This window comes from Panthera tigris, chromosome B1, assembly GCF_018350195.1.
Source record: "Panthera tigris isolate Pti1 chromosome B1, P.tigris_Pti1_mat1.1, whole genome shotgun sequence".
NCBI lineage: Eukaryota > Metazoa > Chordata > Mammalia > Carnivora > Felidae > Panthera > Panthera tigris.
This window is the reverse complement of record NC_056663.1, coordinates 28,517,764-28,541,837: the sequence shown is the minus strand read 5'-3', so window position 1 is coordinate 28,541,837 and position 24,074 is coordinate 28,517,764. Positions and strand designations below refer to the sequence as shown.

Below are 24,074 nucleotides of genomic sequence, written 5' to 3'. Positions count from 1 at the left end.
TTTTTTTTAATATGAAATTTATTGTTACATTGGTTTCCATACAACACCCAGTGCTCATCCCAGCAGGTGCCCTCCTCAATACCCATCACCCACCCTACCCTCCCTTCTACCCCCCATCAACCCTCAGATTGTTCTCAGTTTTCAAGAGTCTCCTATGGTTTGGCTCCCTCCCTCTCTAACTTTTTTAGAGTCAATGGGGGAGTTCTCCTCCCCCATGGTCTTCTGTTAAATTTCTCAGGATACACATAAGAGTGAAAACATACAGTATCTGTCTTTCTCTATGTGACTTATTTCACTTAGCATAACATTCTCCAGTTCCATCCACGTTGCCACAAAAGGCCATATTTCATTCTTTCTCATTGCCACGTAGTATTCCATTGTGTATATAAACCACAATTTGTTTATCCATTCATCAGTTGATAGACATTTAGGCTCTTTCCATAATTTGGCTCTTGTTAAAAGTGCTGCTGTAAACATTGGGGTACAGGTGCCCCTATGCATTAGCACTCCTGTATCCCTTGGGTAAATTCCTAGCAGTGCTATTGCTGGGTCATAGGGTAGATCTATTTTTAATTTTTTGAGCAAGCTCCACACTATTTTCCAGAATGGCTGCACCAATTTGCATTCCCACCAACAGTGCAAGAGGGTCCTGTTTCTCCACATCCTCTCCAGCATCTATAGTCTCCTGATTTGTTCATTTTGGCCACTCTGACTGGTGTGAGGTGGTATCTGAGTATGGTTTTGATTTGTATTTCCCTGATGAGCAACGTTGAGCATCTTTTCATGTGCCTGTTGGCCATCTGGATGTCTTCTCTAGAGAAGTGTCTATTCGTGTTTTCTGCCCATTTCTTCACTGGATTATTTGTTTTTCGGGTGTGGAGTTTGGTGAGTTCTTTATAGATTTTGGATACTAGCCCTTTGTCCGATATGTCATTTGCAAATATCTTTTCCCATTCCATCGGTTGCCTTTTAGTTTTGTTGATTGTTTCCTTTGTAGTGCAGAAGCTTATTATCTTCATGAGGTTCCAATAGTTCATTTTTGCTTTTAATTCCCTTGCCTTTGGAGATGTGTCAACTACGAAATTGCTGCGGCTGAGGTCAGGGAGGTTTTTTTCCTGCTTTTTCTTCTAGGGTTTTTATGGTTTCCTGTCTCACATTCAGGTCCTTTATCCATTTTGAGTTTATTTTTGTGAATGGTGTAAGAAAGTGGTCTAGTTTCATTCTTCTGCATGTTGCTGTCCAGTTCTCCCATCACCATTTGTTAAAGAGACTGTCTTTTTTCCATTGGATAGTCTTTCCTGCTTTGTCAAAGATTAGGTTGGCCATACTTTTGTGGGTCCAATTCTGGAGTCTCTATTCTATTCCATTGGTCTTTGTGTCTGTTTTTGTGCTAATACCATGCTGTCTTGATGATTACAGCTTTTTAGTAGAGGCTAATGTCTGGGATTGTGATGCCTCCTGCTTTGGTCTTCTTCTTCAAAATTACTTTGGCTATTCAGGGCCTTTTGTGGTTCCATATAAATTTTAGGATTGCTTGTTCTAGCTTCAAGAAGAATGCTGGTGCAATTTTGATTGGGATTCCATTGAATGTGTAGATAGCTTTGGGTAGTATTGACATTTTAACAATATTTATTCTTCCAATCCATGAGCGTGGAATGTTTTTCCATTTCTTTATATCTTCTTCAATTTCCTTCCTTAGCTTTCTATAGTTTTCAGCATACAGATCTTTTACATCTTTGGTTAGGTTTATTCCTAGGTATTTTATGCTTCTTGGTGCAATTGTGAATGGGATCAGTTTCTTTTTTTGTCTTTCTGTTGCCTCATTATTAGTGTATAAGAATGCAACTGATTTCTGTACATTGATTTTGTATCCTGCGACTTTGCTGAATTCATACATCAGTTCTAGTAGACTTTTGGTGGAGTCTGTTGGGTTTTCCATGTATAATATCATATCATCTGCAAAAAGTGAAAGCTTAACTTCATCTTTGCCAATTTTGATGCCTTTGATTTCCTTTTGTTATCTGATTGCTGATGCTAGCTCTTCCAACACTATGTTAAACAACAGCGGTGAGGGTGGATATCCCTGTCGTGTTCCTGATCTCAGGGGGAAAGCTCTCAGTTTTTCCCCATTGAGAATGATATTAGCTGTGGGCTTCTCATAAATGGCTTTTATGATGTTCAAGTATGTTCCTTCTATCCTGACTTTCTCGAGGGTTTTTATTAAGAAAGGATGCTGAATTTTTTCAAATGCTTTTTCTGCATCAATTGACAAGATCATATGGTTCTTTTCTTTTCTTTTATTAATGTGATGTATCACATTGATTGATTTGCGAATATTGAACCAGCCTTGCAGCCCAGGAATGAATCCCATTTGATCATGGTGAATAATTCTTTTTATATGCTGTTGAATTTGATTTTCTAGTATCTTATTGAGAATTTTTGCATCCATATTCATCAGGGATATTGGCCTGTAGTTCTCTTTTTTTGCTGGGTCTCTGTCTGGTTTAGGAATCAAAGTAATGCTGGCTTCAGAGAATGAGTCTGAAAGTTTTCCTTCCCTTTCTATTTTCTGGAACAGCTTGAGAAGGATAGGTATTATCTCTGCTTTAAATGTCTGGTAGAATTCCCCAGGGAAGCCATCTGATCCTGGACTCTTATTTGTTGGGAGATTTTTGATAACTGATTCAATTTCTTCACTGGTTATCGGTCTGTTCAAGTTTTCTATTTCTTCCTGTTTGAGTTTTGGAAGTGTGTGGGTGCTTAGGAATTTGTCCGTTTCTTCCAGGTTGTCCAGTTTGTTGGCATATAATTTTTTATAGTATTCCCTGATAATTGCTTGTATTTCTGAGGGATTGGTCATAATAATTCCATTTTCATTCATGATTTTATCTATTTGGGTCATCTCCCTTTTCTTTTTGAGAAGCCTGGCTAGAGGTTTATCAATTTTGTTTATTTTTTCAAAAAAACCAACTCTTGGTTTCGTTGATCTGCTCTATAGTTTTTTTATATTCTATATTGTTTATTTCTGCTCTGATCTTTATTATTTCTCTTCTTCTGCTGGGTTTGGGGTGTCTTTGCTGTTCTGCTTCTATTTCCTTTAGGTGTGCTATTAGATTTTGTACTTGGGATTTTTCTTGTTTCTTGAGATAGGCCTGGATTGTAATGTATTTTCCTCTCAGGACCTCCTTTGCTGCATCCCAAAGCATTTGAATTGTTGTATTTTCATTTTCATTTGTTTCCATATATTTTTTAATTTCTTCTCTAATTGCTTGGTTGACCCATTCATTCTTTAGTAGGGTGTTCTTTAACCTCCATGCTTTTGGAGGTTTTCCAGACTTTTTTCTTGTGGTTGATTTCAAGCTTCATAGCATGGTCTGAAAATGTGCATGGTATGATTTCAATTCTTGTATACTTAGGAAGGGCTGTTTTGTGACCCAGTATGTGAGCTATCTAGGAGAATGTTCCATGTGCACTTGAGAAGAAAGAAACAAGGGCCCTGAATGATACAATATATTTTTTTCTTTTTTTTTTTTGATACAATATATTTTTTAAGATGACTGAAGTATATAATGTTGATAAATCCACTGCAGATATAGTGATACACATTTTTTAAAGTAACATAGGCAGAAAGGCCATGGAAACAGCCAAAATAAAGCAAGACTAGCTTTATTCATATGAGATAAAGCAGAATTCTGAGGAAAGAAAATTACCAGGAACAAAGAGGGATGTTGCATAATGATGAGAGAAAGGGTCAATCTACCCATAAGACATAGCAAACCTTAATGTGTATACATCAAACAACAGAGCTTCAGTATGCATGAATCAAAATTATTAGAAATTAAAGAAGAAATGGACAAATTCAGATTTACAGCTGGAGACTTTAGTATGCCTCTGTCAACAATTGGTAGAACTGAACTATTAAGGCAGAAAATCAGCAAAGATACAGAAGAACTTGACACCATCAAACAACAGAATCTAATTGACATTTATACATGACTTCACCCAACAACAGCAGAGTAGATATTCTTTTCAAACGCTCATTTGACACTTATCAAGATAGACAATATGTTGGGCCCTGAAACACATCTCCCCATATTTAAAGAATTGAAGTCATACAGAATATGTTCTTGGAGCATATGCAAAGTAGAAATTCATAGAAAGTAATAGGTCTCAAGACACATGGAAAATAACACATTTCTAAATATTCATGAGATTTCAAGAGAAATAAAATGCATTGAATCAAAATGAAAATGCAACATAACAGAATTTTAGGGACACAGCTAAAGCATTGCTAACAAATTTATAGCACTGAATACTTAACATTAGAAAATAGAAAGGATTTCATATGATCTAGTAATTCCACAACTGGGTATTTATCCAAAGAATACAAAAACACTAATTCAAAAACCTGTGTGTTTATTGAAGTATAACTCACAATAGCTAAATTATGGAAGCAGCCCAAATGTCCATTGATAGATGAATGGATAAAGAAGATGTGGAATACTCTCTCTCTCTCTCTCTCTCTCTCACACACACTCACTCACACACACACACACACACACACACACACACACACACACAGTGGAATACTATTCAGCCATAAACAAGAATGAAATCGACATTTGCAACAACATGGATGGATCTAGAGAGTATAATGCTAAGCAATATAAGTCAGTCAGAGAAAGACAAATACCATGTGATTTCACTCATATGTGGAATTGAAGAAAATTAATGAACAAAATTAAAAAGAGACAAGCCAGTGGGGCACCTGGGTGGCTCAGTCGGGTAAGTGTCCGACTTTGGCTCAGGTCATGAATCTCCGTTTAGGAGTTTGAGCCTCCTGTCTGGCTCTGTGCAGACAGCTCAGAGCCTGGAGCCTGCTTCAGATTCTCTGTTTCCTCTCTGCTCCTTCCCTGCTCATACTCTGTCTCTCTCAAAAATAAACACTGAAAAAATTATTTAAAAAAGAGAGAGACAAGCCAAAACTAGACTCTTAACTATATAGAACTGACGGTTACCAGAGGGGAAGTGGGTAGAGAGATGGGTGAAATAGGTGAAGGGAAGTTAAGAGTACATTTATCTTGATGAGCACTGAGTAACGTATAGAATTGTTGAATCACTATATTGTACACCTGAAACTATATGTTAACACCGTATGTTAACTGTTCTGGAATTAAATTTTTTAAAAATAGGAATGATTTCATAACAGTAACTTCAGCTTCCACCTTAAGAAAATAAGAACGGAATAACAAGCCCAAAACAAGCAAAGAAGGAAAATCAATGAAAAATAAGTTGGTTGATTGAAAAAATAAAAAACTTGACAAACCTTTAGCAAGACTGACAGAAGGGACAAATGTTACAAATTACCACTATCAGGAATGAAATGGGATATCACTTCTGACCCACAGCATTAAAGGTTAATAAGGGAATACTATGAACAGATCTACTTACATAAACATAGATGAAATAGACCCATTTGTCCGAAACTACAAAGTAACAAAACATTGTTGGAAAAGAAATATCCAGACCCAGATGGTTTCACTGGAGAATTCTAAACATTTAATTAATTAATTATTAATTTAATTATTTTATTTTTGAGAGAGAGTGAACACAAGCTGGGGAGGAGCAGAGAGAGAGGGGGACAGAGGATATGAAGTGAGCTCTGCACCGGCAGCGGCAGGCACAACACAGGGCTCAAACTCATGAACCATGAGATCATGACCTGAGCTGAAGTAGGACACTCAACCGACTGAGCCACGCAGATGCCCCAGAATGCTATACATTTAAAAAAGAGTTAATACAAATTCCACAGAACCTCTTCCAGAAAATAGAAAATAATTTTATGATATTACAAGCAGACAAATGCAATACAAAAAAAGAACAACACATGCCAATATCCATCATGAATATTGGTGCAGAAATCTTATACAAAATATAAGCGAATTCAACAGCACTGTATATAAAATGAATTAGACCACAGTACCAAAGAAAATTTATTTGAGGGATGCAAGCCTGGTTTTGTATTTGAAAGTGAATCTATATTTGCAGGATAGAGAACAATTGCATAATCATATTAATTAATGCAAAGAAAGCATTTGACAAGTTTCAACACTCATGACAAAGACCCAGCAGACTAAGAACAGGGCAGTTTCCTCAACTTGATAAGGAGTATATTAAAAATGACTGTAGCTAACATCACACTTAATGATGAACAACTGAAGTTTTCTCTGTAAGAGAAGAAGGCAAGAACATTCTCATTTACCATTCTTATCAACATAGTGCTGGAAATTGTAGCCAGTGCAAAAAGTGAATGAAATTGATTTAAAAACAGAGATTGGAAAAGAAGAAATAAAACTTTCTGTTTGAAGATAACGTAGGGAAACCCAAGGAATTAAAAAAAAAAAAAAAAGTCCCCAACTAGTAAGTCCAGCAAGGTCACTGGATGCATGATTAAAATACAAAAATCATAGAAGCAACTAAGTGTCCATACATGGTTGAATGGATAAAGAAGATGGAGTATATGTGCACACACACACATACACACAGGAATATTAGCCATAAAAAAGAATAAAATCTTGCCATTTGTGACAACATGGATGGACCTAGAGGGTATTATACTGTGTGAAATAACTTAGAAAAACACAAATACCATACGATTTCACTTAACATGTGGAATCTAAAACACAGAACAAGTGAACAAGAAAAAAGCAGAAATAGACTCATAAATACAGAAAAGAAACTAAGGGTAGCCAGAGGGGAGAGAAGTTGGGGGAATGGGCAAAATAAGTGAAGGGGATTAGGAAGTACAAACTTCCAGTTATAAGTTAAGTCATGGGAATGAGAAATACAGTCTAGGGGATATAATTAATAATATTGTAGTGACTTTGGATGGTGACATATGGTAACTATACTTATTGTGGTGAGCATTTTGTAAAGTATATAATTGTTGAATCACTATGTTGTATACCTGAAACTAATATATTATTGTATACCAACTCAGCTATGTCTCAGTTTTTAAAAAATGGAAGAAATCAGTTAAATTTTTATAGATTAGCAAGGGGCACATGAAAATTAACACGAATATCAAACATAATGCCATTTATAATAGCTCAAAACATGAAATACATATGTAGAAGTCTAACAAAAACATGTATGGTGTTTTTATGCTTTAAACAATAAATGCTGATGAAAGAAATCAAAGAGAATCTGTTACTGGGGAGGTGTACTTACATTCATGGATTAGAAGACTCAGCATAATGAAGATGTCAGTTCTCCGCAAATTTAGATTTATTGCCATTTCTCTCAAAATCCCAGCAAGTCTTTTTGTAAATAAATTTATTCTCAAATTTGCATGAAAAGGCAAAGAAACTAGAATAGCTTAAACAATTTTGAAGTAGAAACACAAAGTGTAATTACTCTGCTCAATACTAAAAGCTTACTCTGTAGCTACAGTAATCAAGACAGCGTAGCATTGGCAGAAGAATAGACATGAGTGGAACAGAATAGAGACTCCAGAAATAAACCCACATTAATACGCTTGTTTGATTTTCTTTCAATTAATTTTTATGAAAGTATATTCAATGGAGGAAAGGTAGTCTTTTCATCAGATATTGCTGGAGCAATTGGACAGCATCCATAGGCAAGAAAATGAACTTCTCCCTACTTCACACAAAACATAATTACAGTTGAATCATGGGTGGGGCCTGGCTGGCTCATTTTGTAGATCATGCGACTCTTGATCTCAAGATTGTGAGTTCAAGCCCCAAACTGGATGTAGAGATTACTTGAAACTAAAATCGTGGAAAAAGAATCATGGGTTTAAATGGAAAATGTGAAACTAAAATTTTTGGAAGAAAACATGACAGAATATCTGAAGAATCTAGAACAGTTCTCAGAAGTGATGTCAAAAGCACAAGGTATGTAAATTTGAGCCCCACACTGGGTATAGAGATTACTAAAAAAAAAAATAAACTTTAAAAAAAAAAGGAAAAGTTGATAAATTGGCTTCATCACAATTAAAAATTTTTGTAAAAGACTGTTAGGTAAGTGAAAAGACAAGCTTAGTGGGAGAAAAGGTAGGGTTTTGTTTTTTTGTTTTAAGTATAGTTGACACACAACGTTACATTAGTTTCAGGTGTACAGCATAGTGATTCAACAACTCTACATTATGCTGTGCTCCCGACAAGTGTAGCTACTATCTGTCACCATACAATGTTCAACACTGTTAAGTACCATTGACTATATTCCCTATGCTGTACCTTTTCTCCCCATGACTTATTTATTCCATAATGAGAAACCCATATCTACTCCCCTTTACCCATTTTGCTCTTCCTTCCACCCCCCCTTCCCTCAGGCAGCCATCAGTTTTTCTATTTATGGGTCTGATTTTTACTTTTTGTTTTTTATTTTCCACATATAAGTGAAATCATATGGTATTTGTTTTTTCTCTTTCTGACTTATTTCATGTAGCATAATATCCTCTAGGTCCATCCATGTTGTTGCAAATGGCAAGATCTTATCCTTTTTTTGTGACTGAGTAATATTAAATTGTAAATATATATACCACAGCTTTTTAAAAAAAATTTTAATGGTTTTTTTTTTTTTTGAAAGAGAGACAGAGCGTGAGCTGGGGAAGGGCAGAGGAGACACAGAATCTAAAGCAGCTCCAGGCTATGAGCTGTCATCACAGAGCCCAACGCGGGGCTGGAACCCATGAGCTCTGAGATCATGACGTGAGCCGAAGTCAGACACTCAACCGACTGAGCCACCCAAGCACCCCTATATACCACATCTTTATCCACTCATCTATCATTGGACACTTGGGCTTCTTCCATACCTTGGCTATTGCAAATAATGATGTGCTAAACATAGGGGTTCATGTATCTTTTCACATTGTGTTTTCATTTTGGGGGGTAAAAACCCAGTAGTGGAATTACTGAATCGTATGGTATTTCTGTTTTTAATTTTTTGAAGAACTAACATTCCCGCCAACAGTGCACAAGGGTTCCTTTTTCTCCACGTCCTCGTCAACACTTGTAAATCATGTATCTGAGAAGAACTCAGATCTTGAACATGTAAAGTGCTTTGCAAATTCAATAGTAAGAAAAAGACATTCCAATAGTAAGGAAAAGAACATGAACAGACATTTTACTAAAGAGGATGTACAGACAGCAAATGAGCATATAAAAAGATGTTCAACATCATAGCCATTAAGGAAATGGAAACCACAATAAGATACCACTACTCATTTGATGAAACAGCTAAAATTAAAAGAATAACAATGCCAAATGTTAGCAAAGATATGGAGAAACCAAATCAGTCATATAACCAGTGGAAATGTAAGATAGCTCAGCCACTCTTTGAAAAACAGTTTGATAGTTTCTTAAAAACACCAAACGTGCAAGTATCATATAACCCAGAAATTGCACTTTTGGGCATATCCCAGAGAAGTGAAAACTTAGGTCCACACAAAAACCATACACAAATGTTCATAGCAGCCTTATTTAGAATAGCCAAAAATTGGCTACCACCTAGGTTTACAGTGAGTGGATGGTTAGACTATGGTACATCCATACCATGGAATACTTAGCAATAAAAAGAAACCATCTACTGAAATAACAACTTAGTTGGATCTCAAAGGGATTATCTTGAATGAAAAAAGCCAATGTCCATAGGTCACAAATACAAAATTCTACTTAACAAAACATTCTCGAAATGACAAAGGTATAGAATATGGAGAACAGATGAGTAGTTTTCAAGACTTAGAGGCAGAGAAGGGGAATAGGGTTTTCAGTATGATTCTGTTTATAAAACAGTAAGGGAGATCTTTGTGGTGATGAATCTTGATTATAGTGGTTGCCATGAATCTATATATATGGTAAAATTGCATAGAACTATACACACAAATACAAGTATATGTAAAACTGATAAAATCTTAAGATCTGTGGATTGTACCGATATTATTTTTCTGGTTTTGATATTATAGTTATATGTCATTGTGTAGATGTACAAAGATGTAATTTTAAAGTCAAATAACCACTTGCCCTTTTCTTTATTTTTAGCTTACTTGTCACCTTGTTGCACCAACACTAGAGAGTATAGTTTCATACATGATACTCTTAACCAGTGCCGGCTTGATGTAGGCTGTGATCTACAATCATCATGGCAGTTTGGGGATACAAAACTGGTTCACAATGAGGATCTGGAAAAAAAATTTACTTCTAAGAGGTAAGTTATTACGACCTAAAAGTTGAGATTTTTTTTTCATTTTTACTATAAAGTTTTATATAAATTAGTAATTTCTACCATTTGAGATTTGGTAAGTACCACTACAAAAATAAGTACAGAGATTATTTATTCATTATTTTATTGGCTTCTCATGGCCTTGTGTAATAGTGAAGAGCTAAGTGTGATATTTTGGTTAATAAATTTTACAGGTTAACGTAGCCAGATTTCAGACACTTGTAGTTTTTTAATCCTGATAAATTTTTCAGAAGCATATATCAGCACATTTATTGAGCAGCCATTTTATAGATTCTTTGTGCCTCCTGCATAATATAAAACAGCAGTTAAAGAATTCAGAAAAATGGGGGCACCTGGGTGGCTCAGTCGGTTGAGCATCTAACTTCGGCTCAGGTCATAATCTCACAGCTTGTGAGTTTGAACCCCGAGTCAGGTGCTGACAGCTCAGAGCCTGGAGCCTGCTTCAGAATCTGTGTCTCCCTCTCTCTCTACTCTTCCCCCCACTTGTGCTCTCTTTTTCAAAAATAAACAAACATTAAAAAAATTTTAAAAAGAATTTAGAAAAATAACTTTTTTTTCCTTGACTCAACCATTCAGAGACTTAGTTGATGTTTTAATTTGGCAAGATTATATCTGGCTATTTCCAGCTATTCCACTAGAGCCACTATTTTTTTTCTTCTGAAAAACTTTTGAGTATAGTTAACACATAGTATTTACATTAGTTTCAGGTATACAACTATTTCTGATATTAATTTTTCAAAAGTACTACTTGTACTTTTTGGGAAGGCATAATCCATTATGTTGTTTTGATAAGAAAGAAGAAAAGCATATGCAATTTCTCATAAACATTTTGCATTTATAGGTCTAGATCTTATGTGAATACAATATAGCTTTTTCATTTTCTGAATTTTTCTCCTTTATCAATTTGCATTTAATGTAAAACCTAACTGTAGTTTGATGCAAGACCCATACTTAGAACTCATTTTGGAATGTTTTTTGTTTCTTTTTTGTTTTAAAATTAATTACTCTTGACTCAAACATACATACCCCCTGGTATCACTTTGAGAGAATTGGTGGGAATGACAGATATAGTTGATAGCATATTCTTTCATCTAGAAACCACAGTTTTGAGCAAAAGTAGAATGGACTGGATATATCCTGCCACTTCCAAATTGAAGTAATAGTTTGATCAAAAATTAATTCCTGGTATTGCTCTTTGATTTTGGTTCTTTTAGGCTTTTTAAAATTTTACCCTTTTTTGTAATGCCCCCCTGCCCAACACTTAATTTACAACCTCTTAAAGTTAGCAGAGAAATTAGAACCATGCAACAAGACATGTAAGAACATTGCAAATAACCAACAATATAGATTTATTGGTTTCTTAGGTATTTGCCCAGTTAGACAAACTCATTTGTTTCCCATAGTACTTTATACTCATTTTTCTTACTACAAATATTGGTTTTGTGAGATTCTCCTGTATTGTGAGTTTTATCTCATTTGTGTTTATGTCCATAGCATGAAACTGGCAACACAGTGGGCACTTAATTGTTAAATTAAGTTAAATTTTTCTTTCTTTCTTTTTTTTTAAGTGGAATGTTTCACCAATTTGCATATCATCCTTGCACAGGGGGCCATACTAATCTTCTCTGTATCATTCCAGTTTTAGTGTATGTGCTGCTGAAGTGAGCACAAATTTTTATTTCATTTTTTAAAACTCCATAGGTTTTAAAGGGCCCTTAATTAACCTTAAGGCACAAGTGGGAATAAAATAAAAGGAAAAATAAATAAGAATGGTTAGCAGAAATCAAAAAAGAATGAAATCTTGCCATTTACAACTACGTGTATGGAACTGGAAGGTATTACGCTAAGGGAAATTAGTCAGAGAAAGACAAATGACTTCACTCATATGAGGACTTTAAGATACAAAACAGATGAACATAAGGGAAGGGAAGCAAAAACAATAAACAACAGGGAGGGGAACAAAACATAAGAGACTCCTAAATATGGAAAACAAACAGAGGGTTACTGGAGGGGTTATGGGAGGGGATGGGCTAAATGGGTAAGGGGCATTAAGGAATCTACTCCAGAAATCATTGTTGTACTGTATGCTAACTAACTTGGATGTAAATTAAAACAATAAAAATAAACTTTAAAAAAGAATGGTTAGCAGAAGAAAATAATAGAATGAAAAGAAAAGGTATAGTAACATTGACTGCTTTTGGCTTTTCTTTTTATCACTCACCTTGGAGGAGTTAATATGTCTATGGGCTCAGCAAAAGCAAGTATCTCCAAAAGGACACTAATTTCCACTTCTTATCTCCATTCCATCTATCACTTCTTAAATCTGAAATAGGTAAAAGTGCTAATAATCTAAACATCTATGTATTCGATCATTCATTAAACATCTGAGTGCCTATTGTGTCAGACACTATTTTTGATACCCTCAGAGAAAATGAGTGTTTTTTCCTCAGCCTTAAAGAGTTCACATTCTAGTTTAGAACACATTCAGCTAAATATAAAATACAGCGTTATCATAAACATACAGGTGCACAGATGAGGGACTGATTATTCTTAAGAATTTTAAGAGATGCTTTAAAGAATTAAACTTGAGCTGGTATTAGTGGGTAAAAGAGAAACTGAATTATTCTTAAGGCCATTGCCTTATTTGTATCAGTTTGACCCTTTTTGTTTTAATATTACTTACTTTTAAACATTTCAAATTTATTGAAAGGATGTCATTTTAAAGATTGTCAGTACCCAACTTAATGTTATCGTTGAATTAGTACTTGACATCTCCATTTCTGTTTCACCCCCAGATGTAGTCTGAGCCGTCTGTGGTTTACTTCATTTACTTTAACGGTAATTGATTCCAAGGGTGGGCTGAACTAAATCAGTTTGGGTCAGTAACACACTGAAGATGGATTGACGTGGGGGTCTCTAGGAAAGAGAAGCCAATCTGATGTGAACAAGGAAGCATTTTGCTTAAGCTACTGATAGCACCACTGAGGTAATAAAGAGACTAGTGTTAGGACGACCCTAAAGCTGAGGACAGCAGGATAAAGAGATGGAAAAAACCTGGATCCTTGATGACATCTGGAGCCACAGAATCCGTCAACCCTGATAAAAGCTGCAAGATTTCTGAATTTCTTTTTATAAGAAGTCAACTTATTTTTAAGCCAGTTTGAACAAGTTTCTGTGCTTGAGGCCAACAGCATTCCAGCTGATACTGAATTTCGTACTGGGACAGGGGTACTTGCAAGTAAGAGATTGTATACTATGGATTTAACTTGGAGAGAGGGCAGTAAGGGTTCCAACTTGAGATGTTGGTGATATTCCCTTATACTTTGGGGCATAACCATTTGCTTCCTGAGGCTGTGGTTTGGAAGGAAATTATACAGAAATTTGAGGATATTGAAGTGCCCTGACCGTGTCCTACTTAGACCCAAAAGACCTTAAACATTCAGATTACAGATTTGGTAAGAAAGATTCTTTCCTCATGTGGTTTCACAGGTCAGCCTCATAAAATTAGATTGAGGTAAAGAATTCATCTTTTCTGAAGTTAGTTTGAATTTGGGATTAGAAAAGAGATTTAACAGGAGATAAGTATGCTATAGAGCACATACTTTCAACCTTCCCGATACCTTCTTTAAGGATTTTCTACTGGGTAAATGGAAACTACTCAGGTTTATACAGTAAAGGTATTTTTTAAATGCAATTTGGGGGAAGAAATGGATAGTTTCTAATTGGAATGCAGTAGGTAAAGGCCATTCCAAATTCAGAGCCTTGGAAGATGGGAAGATTTAGAGGCTTGTTGCCAGGAGACAAAGTCCTAATTGCAACCATTGTCTAACCGTGATCTTGCTATGGTTACTAGCCTTTAGAATTTTGAGGGTAAAAAATACTAGCTGCTTCTTTTCAAAAGGACATACTGTGTGCTAAGGGCCAGTTAACACTGACCACTGCTGTATCATGGTTTACTTTTCTGAATTTAATTATAGTTACCCTATTTTTTTCCTTTTACCAATGTATTTTGGGTGTAGATAATAATCTTATAGCTGTATTACCTTAATGGATGTTAACTATAGGGATCTATATCCAGACCTGTTGGAAATGAAGGCATGTTAGTCAGATCATGGATCTGAAGTTAGATGCAGTAACTGGATGACATTTTGGCTTGTTCCCTTTTTGTGAGGTAGGTTGAAGGGTTTTGTGTGAGCCTAAGCATTTTTGAAAGTGTATGTGTTAGAAGAAGGGTGTGTGCAAAGGGTAACCAAGTTAGTAGACTATAGTCTTTCTAACAATTCCAAATCATCTTACATAATTTAAACTTTTTTTTTTTTTTTGTCCTATTCTCCTTTATTGGTTTACTGATGTACAGGCCTGGTCTGTATGGTTCACTAGGATACTGTATGAGACCTGCCTGGAAATCCTGAGATGAAGGCAGTGTCTCTATTAAGGACCGCAAGCAAGGAAGCTATAGGTCTAGTTGCTGCTTGGCAGCCTTCTTAAGACTTAGAGGAGCCAAAGATAAAAGTAAAGCTATAGACAGCAGTAAGGAGAGTCAAAGCAAAGAAACTTGAATCCTTAATATTTTGGGGGAACTGAGTAAATTCAGAATCTGCCTTCAGTAGGCAGCACAGTGCATCCCCAAAAATGCCCACATCTTGATTCTTAGAATCTGTGAATATGTTATTTTACATAACAACAAAGACTTTGCAGATCTGATTGCGATCACAAACCTGCAGATGGGTGATTATCTTGGATTACCTGCGTGAGCGCAGTTTCGCGATATGAGCTCTTAGAAATGTAAGAGGAAGGCAGAATGGGTCAGAGAGGAGACAGGAAAAATTTCAGAGGGATTCAGCCTGCTTTTCCTGGCTTTCAAGATGGAGGAAAGGTGTTATGACTCAAGGAATGCTGGTAACTTCTAGAACCTGGGAGCAGCATTCAGCAAATAGCTAGAAAGGAAATAGGATGTTAGTGCTCCGTCTGCAAGTAAATTTTGCCAACAAGTGAAGAGATCCTCCCCCAGAGCCTGAGACAGGAACATAGTTCAAATGCCACCTTTATTTTAACCTGATGAGACCTACATTGGACTTACGTCTTACTTAACTATAAAATAAACTTGATTTGTTTTAATCCACTGAGTCTGTGGTAATTTGTTCTAGCAGCAATAGAAAACTAATACCTGCCTTTATCATCTCCAGACTTCTTGTGTGAGTTAGAAATTATTTTTTCCAGGGCTCCCGGGTGGCTCAGTGGGTTAACCATCCAACTCTTGATTTTGGCTTAGGTCATGATCTCAGAGTTTGTGGGATTGACCCCCACTTGAGATTCTCTCTCTCCCTCTCACACTGCCCCTCCCCCACTCACACTCTCAAAATAAATATTAAAACATTTTCCCTCTAGCTTTATTGAAATATGATTAACATATAACATTGTGTAAATTTAAAGTATATAATGTGATGATTTAATACATAGGTTACGAAATGTTTACCACAGTAAGGTTAGTTAACTCCTTTTACCTCACATCATAAACCGTTTTGTTTTGTTTTTATGGTGAGAATATTAAAGCTCTTTTCTCATAGCAACTTTCAAATATACAATACAATATTGTTAACTGTAGTCACCATGCTGTCCCATAGATCCTCCAAACTTATTAATCTTTCAACTGAAAGTTTGTACCCTTGACCAACATCTCCCCATTTCCCCTACACCCTAGGCCTGGCAACTCCCATTCTATTCTCTGTTTCTATGAATTTGATGTTTTTAGATTCCACATGTAAGTCAGATCAAATGGTATTTGTCTTTCTCTGACTTACTTCGCTTAACATAATGCCCTCAAGGTCCATTCTTACGTCACAAACTGAAGGATTTCCTTTGTTTTATTGGTGAATAGTATTCTATGGTGTGGGTGTGTGTGTGTACCCCATATTTATCAATACATGTGTTGATGGATACTTAAGTTGTTTCCATGTCTTGGCTATTGTGAGTAATGCTGCAGTGAACATGGTGGATACAGATATCTCTCTCAGATAGCAAGTTCATCTCCTTCAGATACATACCCAGAAGTGGGATTGCTTGATCATATAGTAGTTCTATTTTTAATGTTTTGTGGAATCTCCATACTGGTTTCCATAGTGACTGCACCAATTTATGTTCCCATTAACAATGCATCAGGGTTCCATTTCCTCCACATCCTCACCAGCACTCTTTATCTTGTCTTTTTGAGAATAGCCATTCTAACAGATATTAGACAGTGTCTCATTGGGTTTTGATATGCATTTCCCTGATGCTTAGTGATGTTGAGCACCTACCTTTTCATGTACTTGTTGGCCATTAGTAGATTTTCTTTAGGAAAATGTCCATTAAAGTTCTATGCCCATTTAAAAAAAATTTTTTTTAATGTTTATTTATGTTTGACAGAGAGAGAGAGACAGAGCATGAGTGGGGGAGGGGCAGAGGGAGAGAGGGGGACACAGAATCTGAAGCAGGCTCCAGGCTCTGAGCTGTCAGCACAGAGCCCGATGCAGGGCTCGATCTCATGAACCTCGAGATCATTACCTGAGCTCAAGTCAGATGTTTAACTGACTGAGCCACCCAGGCGCCCCGCCCATTTTTTAATCAGATTGTGTTTTTGCTTTTGAGTTGTTACGTACCTTATGTATTTTAGGATATTAACCCCTTACTAGATACATGGCTTGTAAATATTTTCTCCTACTCCGTAGGTTGTCTTTTCCTTTTGTTGGTTCTTTCTGCTGTGCAGAGTATTTTAGTTTGATATAGTCCCACTTCTTTATTTTGCTTTTGTTGCCTTTGCTTTTGGAGTTAGATCCAAAAAATCATGGCCAAGACTGATGTCTAGGAGCTTACTGCTTATGTTTTCTTCTGGGAGATTTATGGTTTCAGGTCTTACAGTCAGGTCTTATATCTGTTTTGAGTTAATTTTTATGAGTGGTGTAAGAAAGTAGTCTATTTTGCATATAGCTGTCCAGTTTTCCCAACACCATTTATTGAAGAGACTGTCCTTTTCCCATTGTATGTTCTTGACTCCTTTGTCATAAATCAATTGACCACATATGCCTGGGTTTATTTCCAGACTCTATTCTGTTCCATTGATTTATATGTCTATTTTTATGCTAGTACCATGCTGTGTTGATTACTATAACTTTATATTATCATTGAAATCAGGGAGCATTGTGCTTCCAGCTTTGTTCTCTCTCACGATTACTTTGACTACTTGGGGTCTTTGTGGTTCTGTATAAGTTTTAGGATTATTTATTCTATTTCTATGAAAAATGCCATTGAAATTTCGGTAGGGATTGCATTGAATTGTAGATTGCCTTGGGTTGTATGGGCATTTTAAAAATGTTAATTTTTCTAATTTCATGAGCATGGAATATCTTTTTATTTGTGAGTTCTTCACTTTGTCTTAATAGTGACAATAGTGTCTTAATAGTTTTCAGTGTACAGGTCTTTCCCCTCCTTGATTAAATTTATTTCTAGGTATTTTCTTCTTTATAATGTAGTTGTAAATGGGGTTTTTCAAAAAATTTTTATTTATTTTTTATTTTCATTAGAGAGCATGTGAGCAGGGGAGGGGCAGAGGGAGAGAGAGAGAATCTTTTTTTTTTTTTTTCAATATATGAAATTTATTGTCAAATTGGTTTCCATACAACATCCAGTGCTCATCCCAAAAGGTGCCCTCCTCAATACCCACCACCCACTCTCCCCTCCCTCCCACCCCCCATCAACCCTCAGTTTGTTCTCAGTTTTTAAGAGTGAGAGAGAGAGAATCTTAAGCAGGCTCCATGCTCAGCACAGAGCCCCGCACTGGGCTCCATCTCACAACCATAAGATCATGATCTGGGCCAAAATCAAGAGTTAGATGCTTATCTGAGTCACCCAGGCACCCCTCTTCTCTTCCTGATAGTTGTTTTTAGCTTATAGAAGTGTAACAATTTTCCATATATTGATTTTGTGTCCTGCAACTTTGCTGAATTCATTTATTAGTTCTGAGAGTTTTTTGGTGGAGTCTTTAGGATATTCTGTATATAATATCAAGCCATCTGCAAATGTGACAGTTCCAATTTGGATGCCTTCTTTTCCAATTTGGATGCCTTTTATCTCTTTTTCTTGCCTAATTCTTCTAGGTAGGACTTCAATACTATGTTGAATGTGTAGAGAAAGTTTGAATTCTTAGTAGGGCAAATTCTTCATCTCCATTTCTTTGTGCCAGTTATTAGAAGTTTACTAGATACCTCTGGTGGAGTCATGTTTCCCTGATTCTTCATAATCCTCTTAGCTTTGCATAGGTGTCTGTGAATTTGAAGAAGTGGTCACCTCTTCCAGACTTTATACATTGAACGTTGGTAAGTGTAGACCTCACCTGCAAGTGGGGGCAGGGTACCACGGCTTATGGTAGCTCCAGATCTGAGGGGGTGGATGGGAACTCATTGGATTAGGTCTTGGCCTGCAGAGTATTGGCAGTTTTGTGGTCCTTGGTGAGTGTTGCCAGACATTCACATAACCTGCATGAGCTCTTGGGGTTCTCATGTCTTCTCCTGGTCTGTCAGCTAGGGACCAGAGCAAGCAGCAGTAGTGGCCTGAGTCTGTCATGCGCACACACTCAGTTGCAGGTGCCTATGTTGTAACAGGGGTCAGCTGCTAACACATGTAATGGTGGAAGTCAGGACAGGCAGCACAGGCCAGCCACCAGCATGTGTACCGGCAGCTGGATCTGGCTGTGTTCACTACCATGTCGGTTGGATCTTGCCCTGGACACATAGCAATGTGGAGGTCAGTGATGGAGATTGGGCCAGAGGGTATGCAGGTGCATAGTTGGGAGTGGCTATAGGCCAGCGACAGAAGACAGGGCTTAATCTGGCCCCACATGCAGCCGTAGGAGCCTTCACTATGGATGTGGTCTGATGTGGCTGCAGGATCTCTGCATGGTGTGCACACAGCATTTTAGGCTGGTGACAGCTGTTTACCCAGTAGCATATAAGTACACAACTGGAGGGGGCTTGCCCTGAGCACCTGCATGTTGGTGAATGTCAGCTGCAGGAGTCTGCATGGGTGTGTTACACTCTCGGAGCCAGAGGGTCTTTGGCTGGCTGCTGGCAGAAAGTGGGTAGAGAGACTTGGGCAGCTGGTGTCAGCAAATAGAAATAGGTGGGTCTGAAACTAGTGAAATTTGCAGGGGTATGCCACAGCTTTGTGGCCGTTGGTTTCTTCAGTAGTGAAAGCTGCTAGTGTTTGCTGAACAAGTCAGTAGGAAGGTGGTTGCTCCTGTTGTATGGCTGCTACAGGTAGCCTCTCCTTTTCTTCCTTGTTCCCAGCAGTCTCTGTATGTCTCAGCTTTGCCGTTCTCTGGTTGGGTAAAACCAAAGCAGATCCTTGATCCTTCGTGAAGTGCCCCAGAGGGGTAGGGAAGCTGGTTACTCACCTCACTCTCACTTTTCTGGTGAGGGGAACTCTTTTTTACCTGGGAAATACCCTTTTGGGACCGAGAAATGCCAGCTTGATTTGTGCGCTGATACAGGCAAACTGAAGCTGTTCGTCCTTCCCTTTTTGTGCAATTACTCTCAGTTTTTTTTGTGCCACCATGTTGCTGCAGTTTCTTAAGTGAACGCCAAAGCTCTGCCAGAGCTGTTTTTGTTTGTAGGTAGCTATGTAATTGTTGATCTTTTCTTAGGGGGCCAGAGGGTGGGGTCTGCTACTCCACTGTCTTTGTGACATCACTACCCTTGAATCAAAGATGTACTTCTGTAAACTTAGTTAAATCCCCATTTTTCTTAGCTTGACTATGCTTCATTTCATGTATTCTGCTTTTTGCCAGCTAGACATTGATCACCTGTCAGCAATCTGATGGATTTGAAAACATTTAAATTCTTTTTCCAGCCCTCCAAAACCAGTTACTTCATTTTATTTAAGTATTTCCTAAAGCACATACTTAACTGAATACTCTCATTCTCTCCTCCACATACCCTAGTAGCTAAGTAAATAGCATTCTTTTATTTCCACTTAAACTTTGAGATAATGATATACTTAAAGTATTTCATTTACTCAAAAAAATTCACTACCTATTATATACACGGTATCTTGGAATCTGTTCTGTATAATGTAATTAACTGTGACTTGGGCATTCTGTCTGAGGCACTTATACCTCGTACTCTGTAGTAGTTAATTTCAGTAGATAAACATCATGGTAGCACACCATCAGTTCTAAGTTCATGGTCTTCCAAAAGATACCCAGATCATATCTTGTTTCTACCATTCATTTGTTGTGCTGTGTTAACTTATACATCTCTATCCATGTGAATTTTCTTAGCTAATAAGTCTTTTACATTTATTTAATTAATGTATAATCAAATAGTGGCTAAAAAAATAATGATCAACCCACAACCAAGAGTATATCTGCGGATTTAACATTTGACTACTGAGTTGTTTTTGAACTTTGCACTTCAGAGCTTTAAGTATCTGTAGGATACAGGGGCTGACAGATTGTGACACTTCTCCCTCATCAGCATTGTGGCATAAAAACAGAAGAAAATATTTCTGGAAAATTATTCTTAACTGTTAGGTATTTTTTATATTTAAGATAATATAAATATCATGTTGGCATAGAATCTGCCTGCTTCTTGGTAATGATGCAGGCAGGCTGGGTCCTCAACCCTGGAGAGGGGTCCTGCAGGACCATCCAAGAGGATGCTTGGCTTTGGGCAGGATGGAAATCAAATGTCAGCCAGGAAGTGAAAAAAAGAGTTTATTGAATAGCATTAAGTAACAGGCAGAATACAGCAGATGGAGAATGAGTCTTACCCCTTGGGGTTAGCATTTATACTGGAAAAGGGTAGAAGGTATATTTTCTTACAGGAGTCCAGGGTAGGATTTAATCAAAGGCAAGTGACAGGTGAATAATAGGTGTTATTTTCTGATCATCGAAGGTAAGGATTTTTTTTTATGTGTTTATTTATTCTGAGAGAGAGACAGAGCACAAGCAGGGGAGGGGCAGAGAGGGAGAGAGAGAATCCCTAGCAGACTCCACACCGCCAGCACAGAGCCCGATGTGGGGCTTGAACTCACCAATTGTCATGACCTGAGCCAAAACCAAGAGTCAGACACTTCACCAACTGAGTCACCCAGGCACCCCAAAGGTAAGGATTTTGATGCCAAAATTTGGCGAAGGTTTGTTTGAAGCTAATGTCCTGGAACGTGTTTAGGATCTGAGTCTCAGATGTAATCAGATGTTTGGGGGCCTAGGACAAAACTCCTAGAATGATTAACCTTCTTGTTTCCCACTTAGGGTGGGAACATAGCTTCTTTGGTTTATTGAGATGCAAAAATATAGAACATGAGTAAATGGGGCCTCGCAGAAAAACAGCAGAGGCAGATCCTTTCTAAAAATGGGGTCTCATGGGGCGCCTGGGTGGCTCAGTCAGTTGAGTGTCTGACTTCGGCTCAGGTCTTGATCTCACAGTTTGTGAGTTCGAGCCCCACATCGGGCTCTGTGCTGACAGCTCCGAGCCTGGAGCCTGCTTCGGATTCTGTGTCTCCCTCTCCCTCTGCCCCTCCCCCACTCATGCTCTGTCTCTCTCTTTCTGTCAAAAATAAATAAACATTTAAAAAAATGGGGTCTCTTCAGCTTCTCTCTCTCAGTAATAAGTCACGTTGTATGTATTAGATCTTTATATTCTTATTTGATTACATGTTACTACAAACACAAAAGACTTCAAATTTATTTAACCTGTGGTATTTGAAATGGAAGTCTTGAGACTCAGAGCTTCTGTCATTTAATAAATTGACATAGCTCCTAGTGTCTGATAACTCTGAAGAACCAGCCTTTTAAAAAACTTCTAAAGACACTGGAAAAATAAATAATCCAATTTAAAAATGGGCAGAACACATGAACAGACACTTCTCTAAAGAGGACATATAGCTGGCCAACAGACAGATGAAAAGATGGTCAACATCACTTATCATCCAGGAAATGCAAATCAAAACTACAATTGAGATATCACCGCACACCTATCAGAATAGCTAATATCAACAACACAAGAAACAGGTGTTGGCAAGGATGTGGAGAAAGGGGAACCCTCTTGCACTGTTGGTGGGAATGTAAATTGATGCAGCCACTCTGAAAAAACTGTATGGAGGTTCCTCAGAAAGTTACAAATAGACCTACCCTACAATCCAGCAATTGCACTACTAGGTATTTACCCAAAGAATAGGAAAACATTAATTCAGATGGGTATATGCAGCCTTTGCTTATTGCTTACAACAACCAAACTATGGAAGCAGCCCAAGTATCCATTGAAAGATGAGTGGATAAACAAGATATGGTGTATATACAATGGAATATTACTCAGCCAAAAGAGTGCAGTCTTACCATTTGCAGCAACATGGATGGATCTAGAGAGTATAAAGCTAAGCAAATTAAGTCAAGTCAGAGAAATGGTACCATAGAATTTCATTCATAATGTGGAATTTAAGAAATAAAACAAAGAAACAAATAAAAAAAAAAAGACAAACCAAAAAACAGACTCTGAACTATAGAGAACAAAAACCAGAGGGGAGGTGGTGGGGGGATGGGTGAAATAGGCGAAGGAAATTAAGAGAACACTCATCTGAGGTGCCTGGGTGGCTTGGTCAGTTAAATGTCCGACTCTTGATTTCGACTCAGGTCATGATCTTGTGGTTGTGAGATCAAGCCCTGCGTCAGGCTGCACACTGAGTGTGGAGCCTGCTTGAGATTGTCTCCCCTACCCCTCTCTCTGACCCTCCCCGACATGCACGCATGTGTGCACATATACTCTCTCAAAATAAATAAATAAACATTTTTAAATGAGTACACTTATCTTGATGAACACTGAGTAATACATGAAATTTATGAATCGCTATATTGTACAGCTGAAACTAATACAGCACTATATATTAACTACAGTGGAATTAAATTATTTTTAAAAAACTTCCATAGACTAATTTTCTATTGCTCATCTTTATCTAAATCATATGTAATCCTAAATGTTTTTCAAATGTAATTTTGAAAACATGTATTGAAAACAAGGAAGTATTTATCAGTATTATAACTAATACAAGTGGGGCCTCAGTGGCTCAGTCAGTTGAACGTCTGACTCTTGATTTCGGCTCAGGTCATGATCCCAAGGTCATGGGATTAAGCCCCATGTCGAACGTGGAGCCTGCTTATGATTCTCTCTCTCCCCTCTCTCTCTAAAATAAAAAACAACAATAAAAAAATAACAAATACAAAACTTGGGAATATTTTCTACTTTATAAAGGTTTTTAGAGTCCTGGGTCAAATCTTTACTAGGTTATATTTTTACATTTTAGTCAGACCTTTAAGAGGATATAATGTTAAGCTGATACGATGACTAGGTAACACGAAGAATTATTCGACCCAAAATGTCAATGGTGTGTGCCACTTCTGCGAAACCCTGCTCTAGGATTTACGCGGTATACCTTCATATAACGTTATATTTGTGTGTAGTGTTAAGAACCTTGCAACAATGAACATTTCCTTCCTTCCTCCCATCCTTTGTGCTGTTGTTGTTAGTACGCCCATGTGGGAATTCCTTCTAGGTATGCTCAGAAAGCTTATGATGTTCCAGATTCTAGGAAAAACCAGTTGAGAAATTGGGAAAACAAAAAAATAATTCTTCTGTGAGAATTAAACCTTATCAACATGGAGATCTTAGTGTTTCATAGAATCTACTGATATCAAGTTGAAAGCAAGAGCAGGAGATGATGATACATGGAGTTGAAAGTTAAGGTTGCCATTTCCAGGGCCTGGGACAGAGTGGTCATGATAT

At 37.3% G+C, this 24,074-nt stretch overlaps 1 protein-coding gene, 1 long non-coding RNA gene and 1 other non-coding gene across 13 annotated transcripts in view; 1 reads left to right on the top strand and 2 right to left on the bottom strand.

Moving 5' to 3' along the window:
• TEX15 (testis expressed 15, meiosis and synapsis associated) overlaps positions 1-24,074 on the top strand; it is a 99,373-nt gene that overhangs the window by 37,916 nt on the left and 37,383 nt on the right. For all 10 annotated transcript variants that reach the window (XM_042983141.1, XM_042983139.1, XM_042983140.1 and 7 more), the window contains one exon: positions 10,062-10,227. In XM_042983141.1, coding sequence (XP_042839075.1) covers positions 10,062-10,227 — 166 coding nt within the window. The remainder of the gene's footprint in view (positions 1-10,061; positions 10,228-24,074) is intronic.
• On the bottom strand, positions 10,080-15,069 carry LOC122237865. 2 transcript variants are annotated; one of them, XR_006216569.1, is made up of 3 exons: positions 15,010-15,069; positions 12,485-12,586; positions 10,080-10,201 (listed from the first exon to the last, which is right to left on the bottom strand). It is a non-coding gene; the product is annotated as an uncharacterized LOC122237865 (long non-coding RNA). The 2 variants fall into 2 exon arrangements; XR_006216568.1 differs by lacking the exon at positions 15,010-15,069 and adding an exon at positions 12,947-13,182.
• On the bottom strand, positions 11,825-11,932 carry LOC122238202. Its single transcript, XR_006217164.1, has one exon. It is a non-coding gene; the product is annotated as a U6 spliceosomal RNA (small nuclear RNA).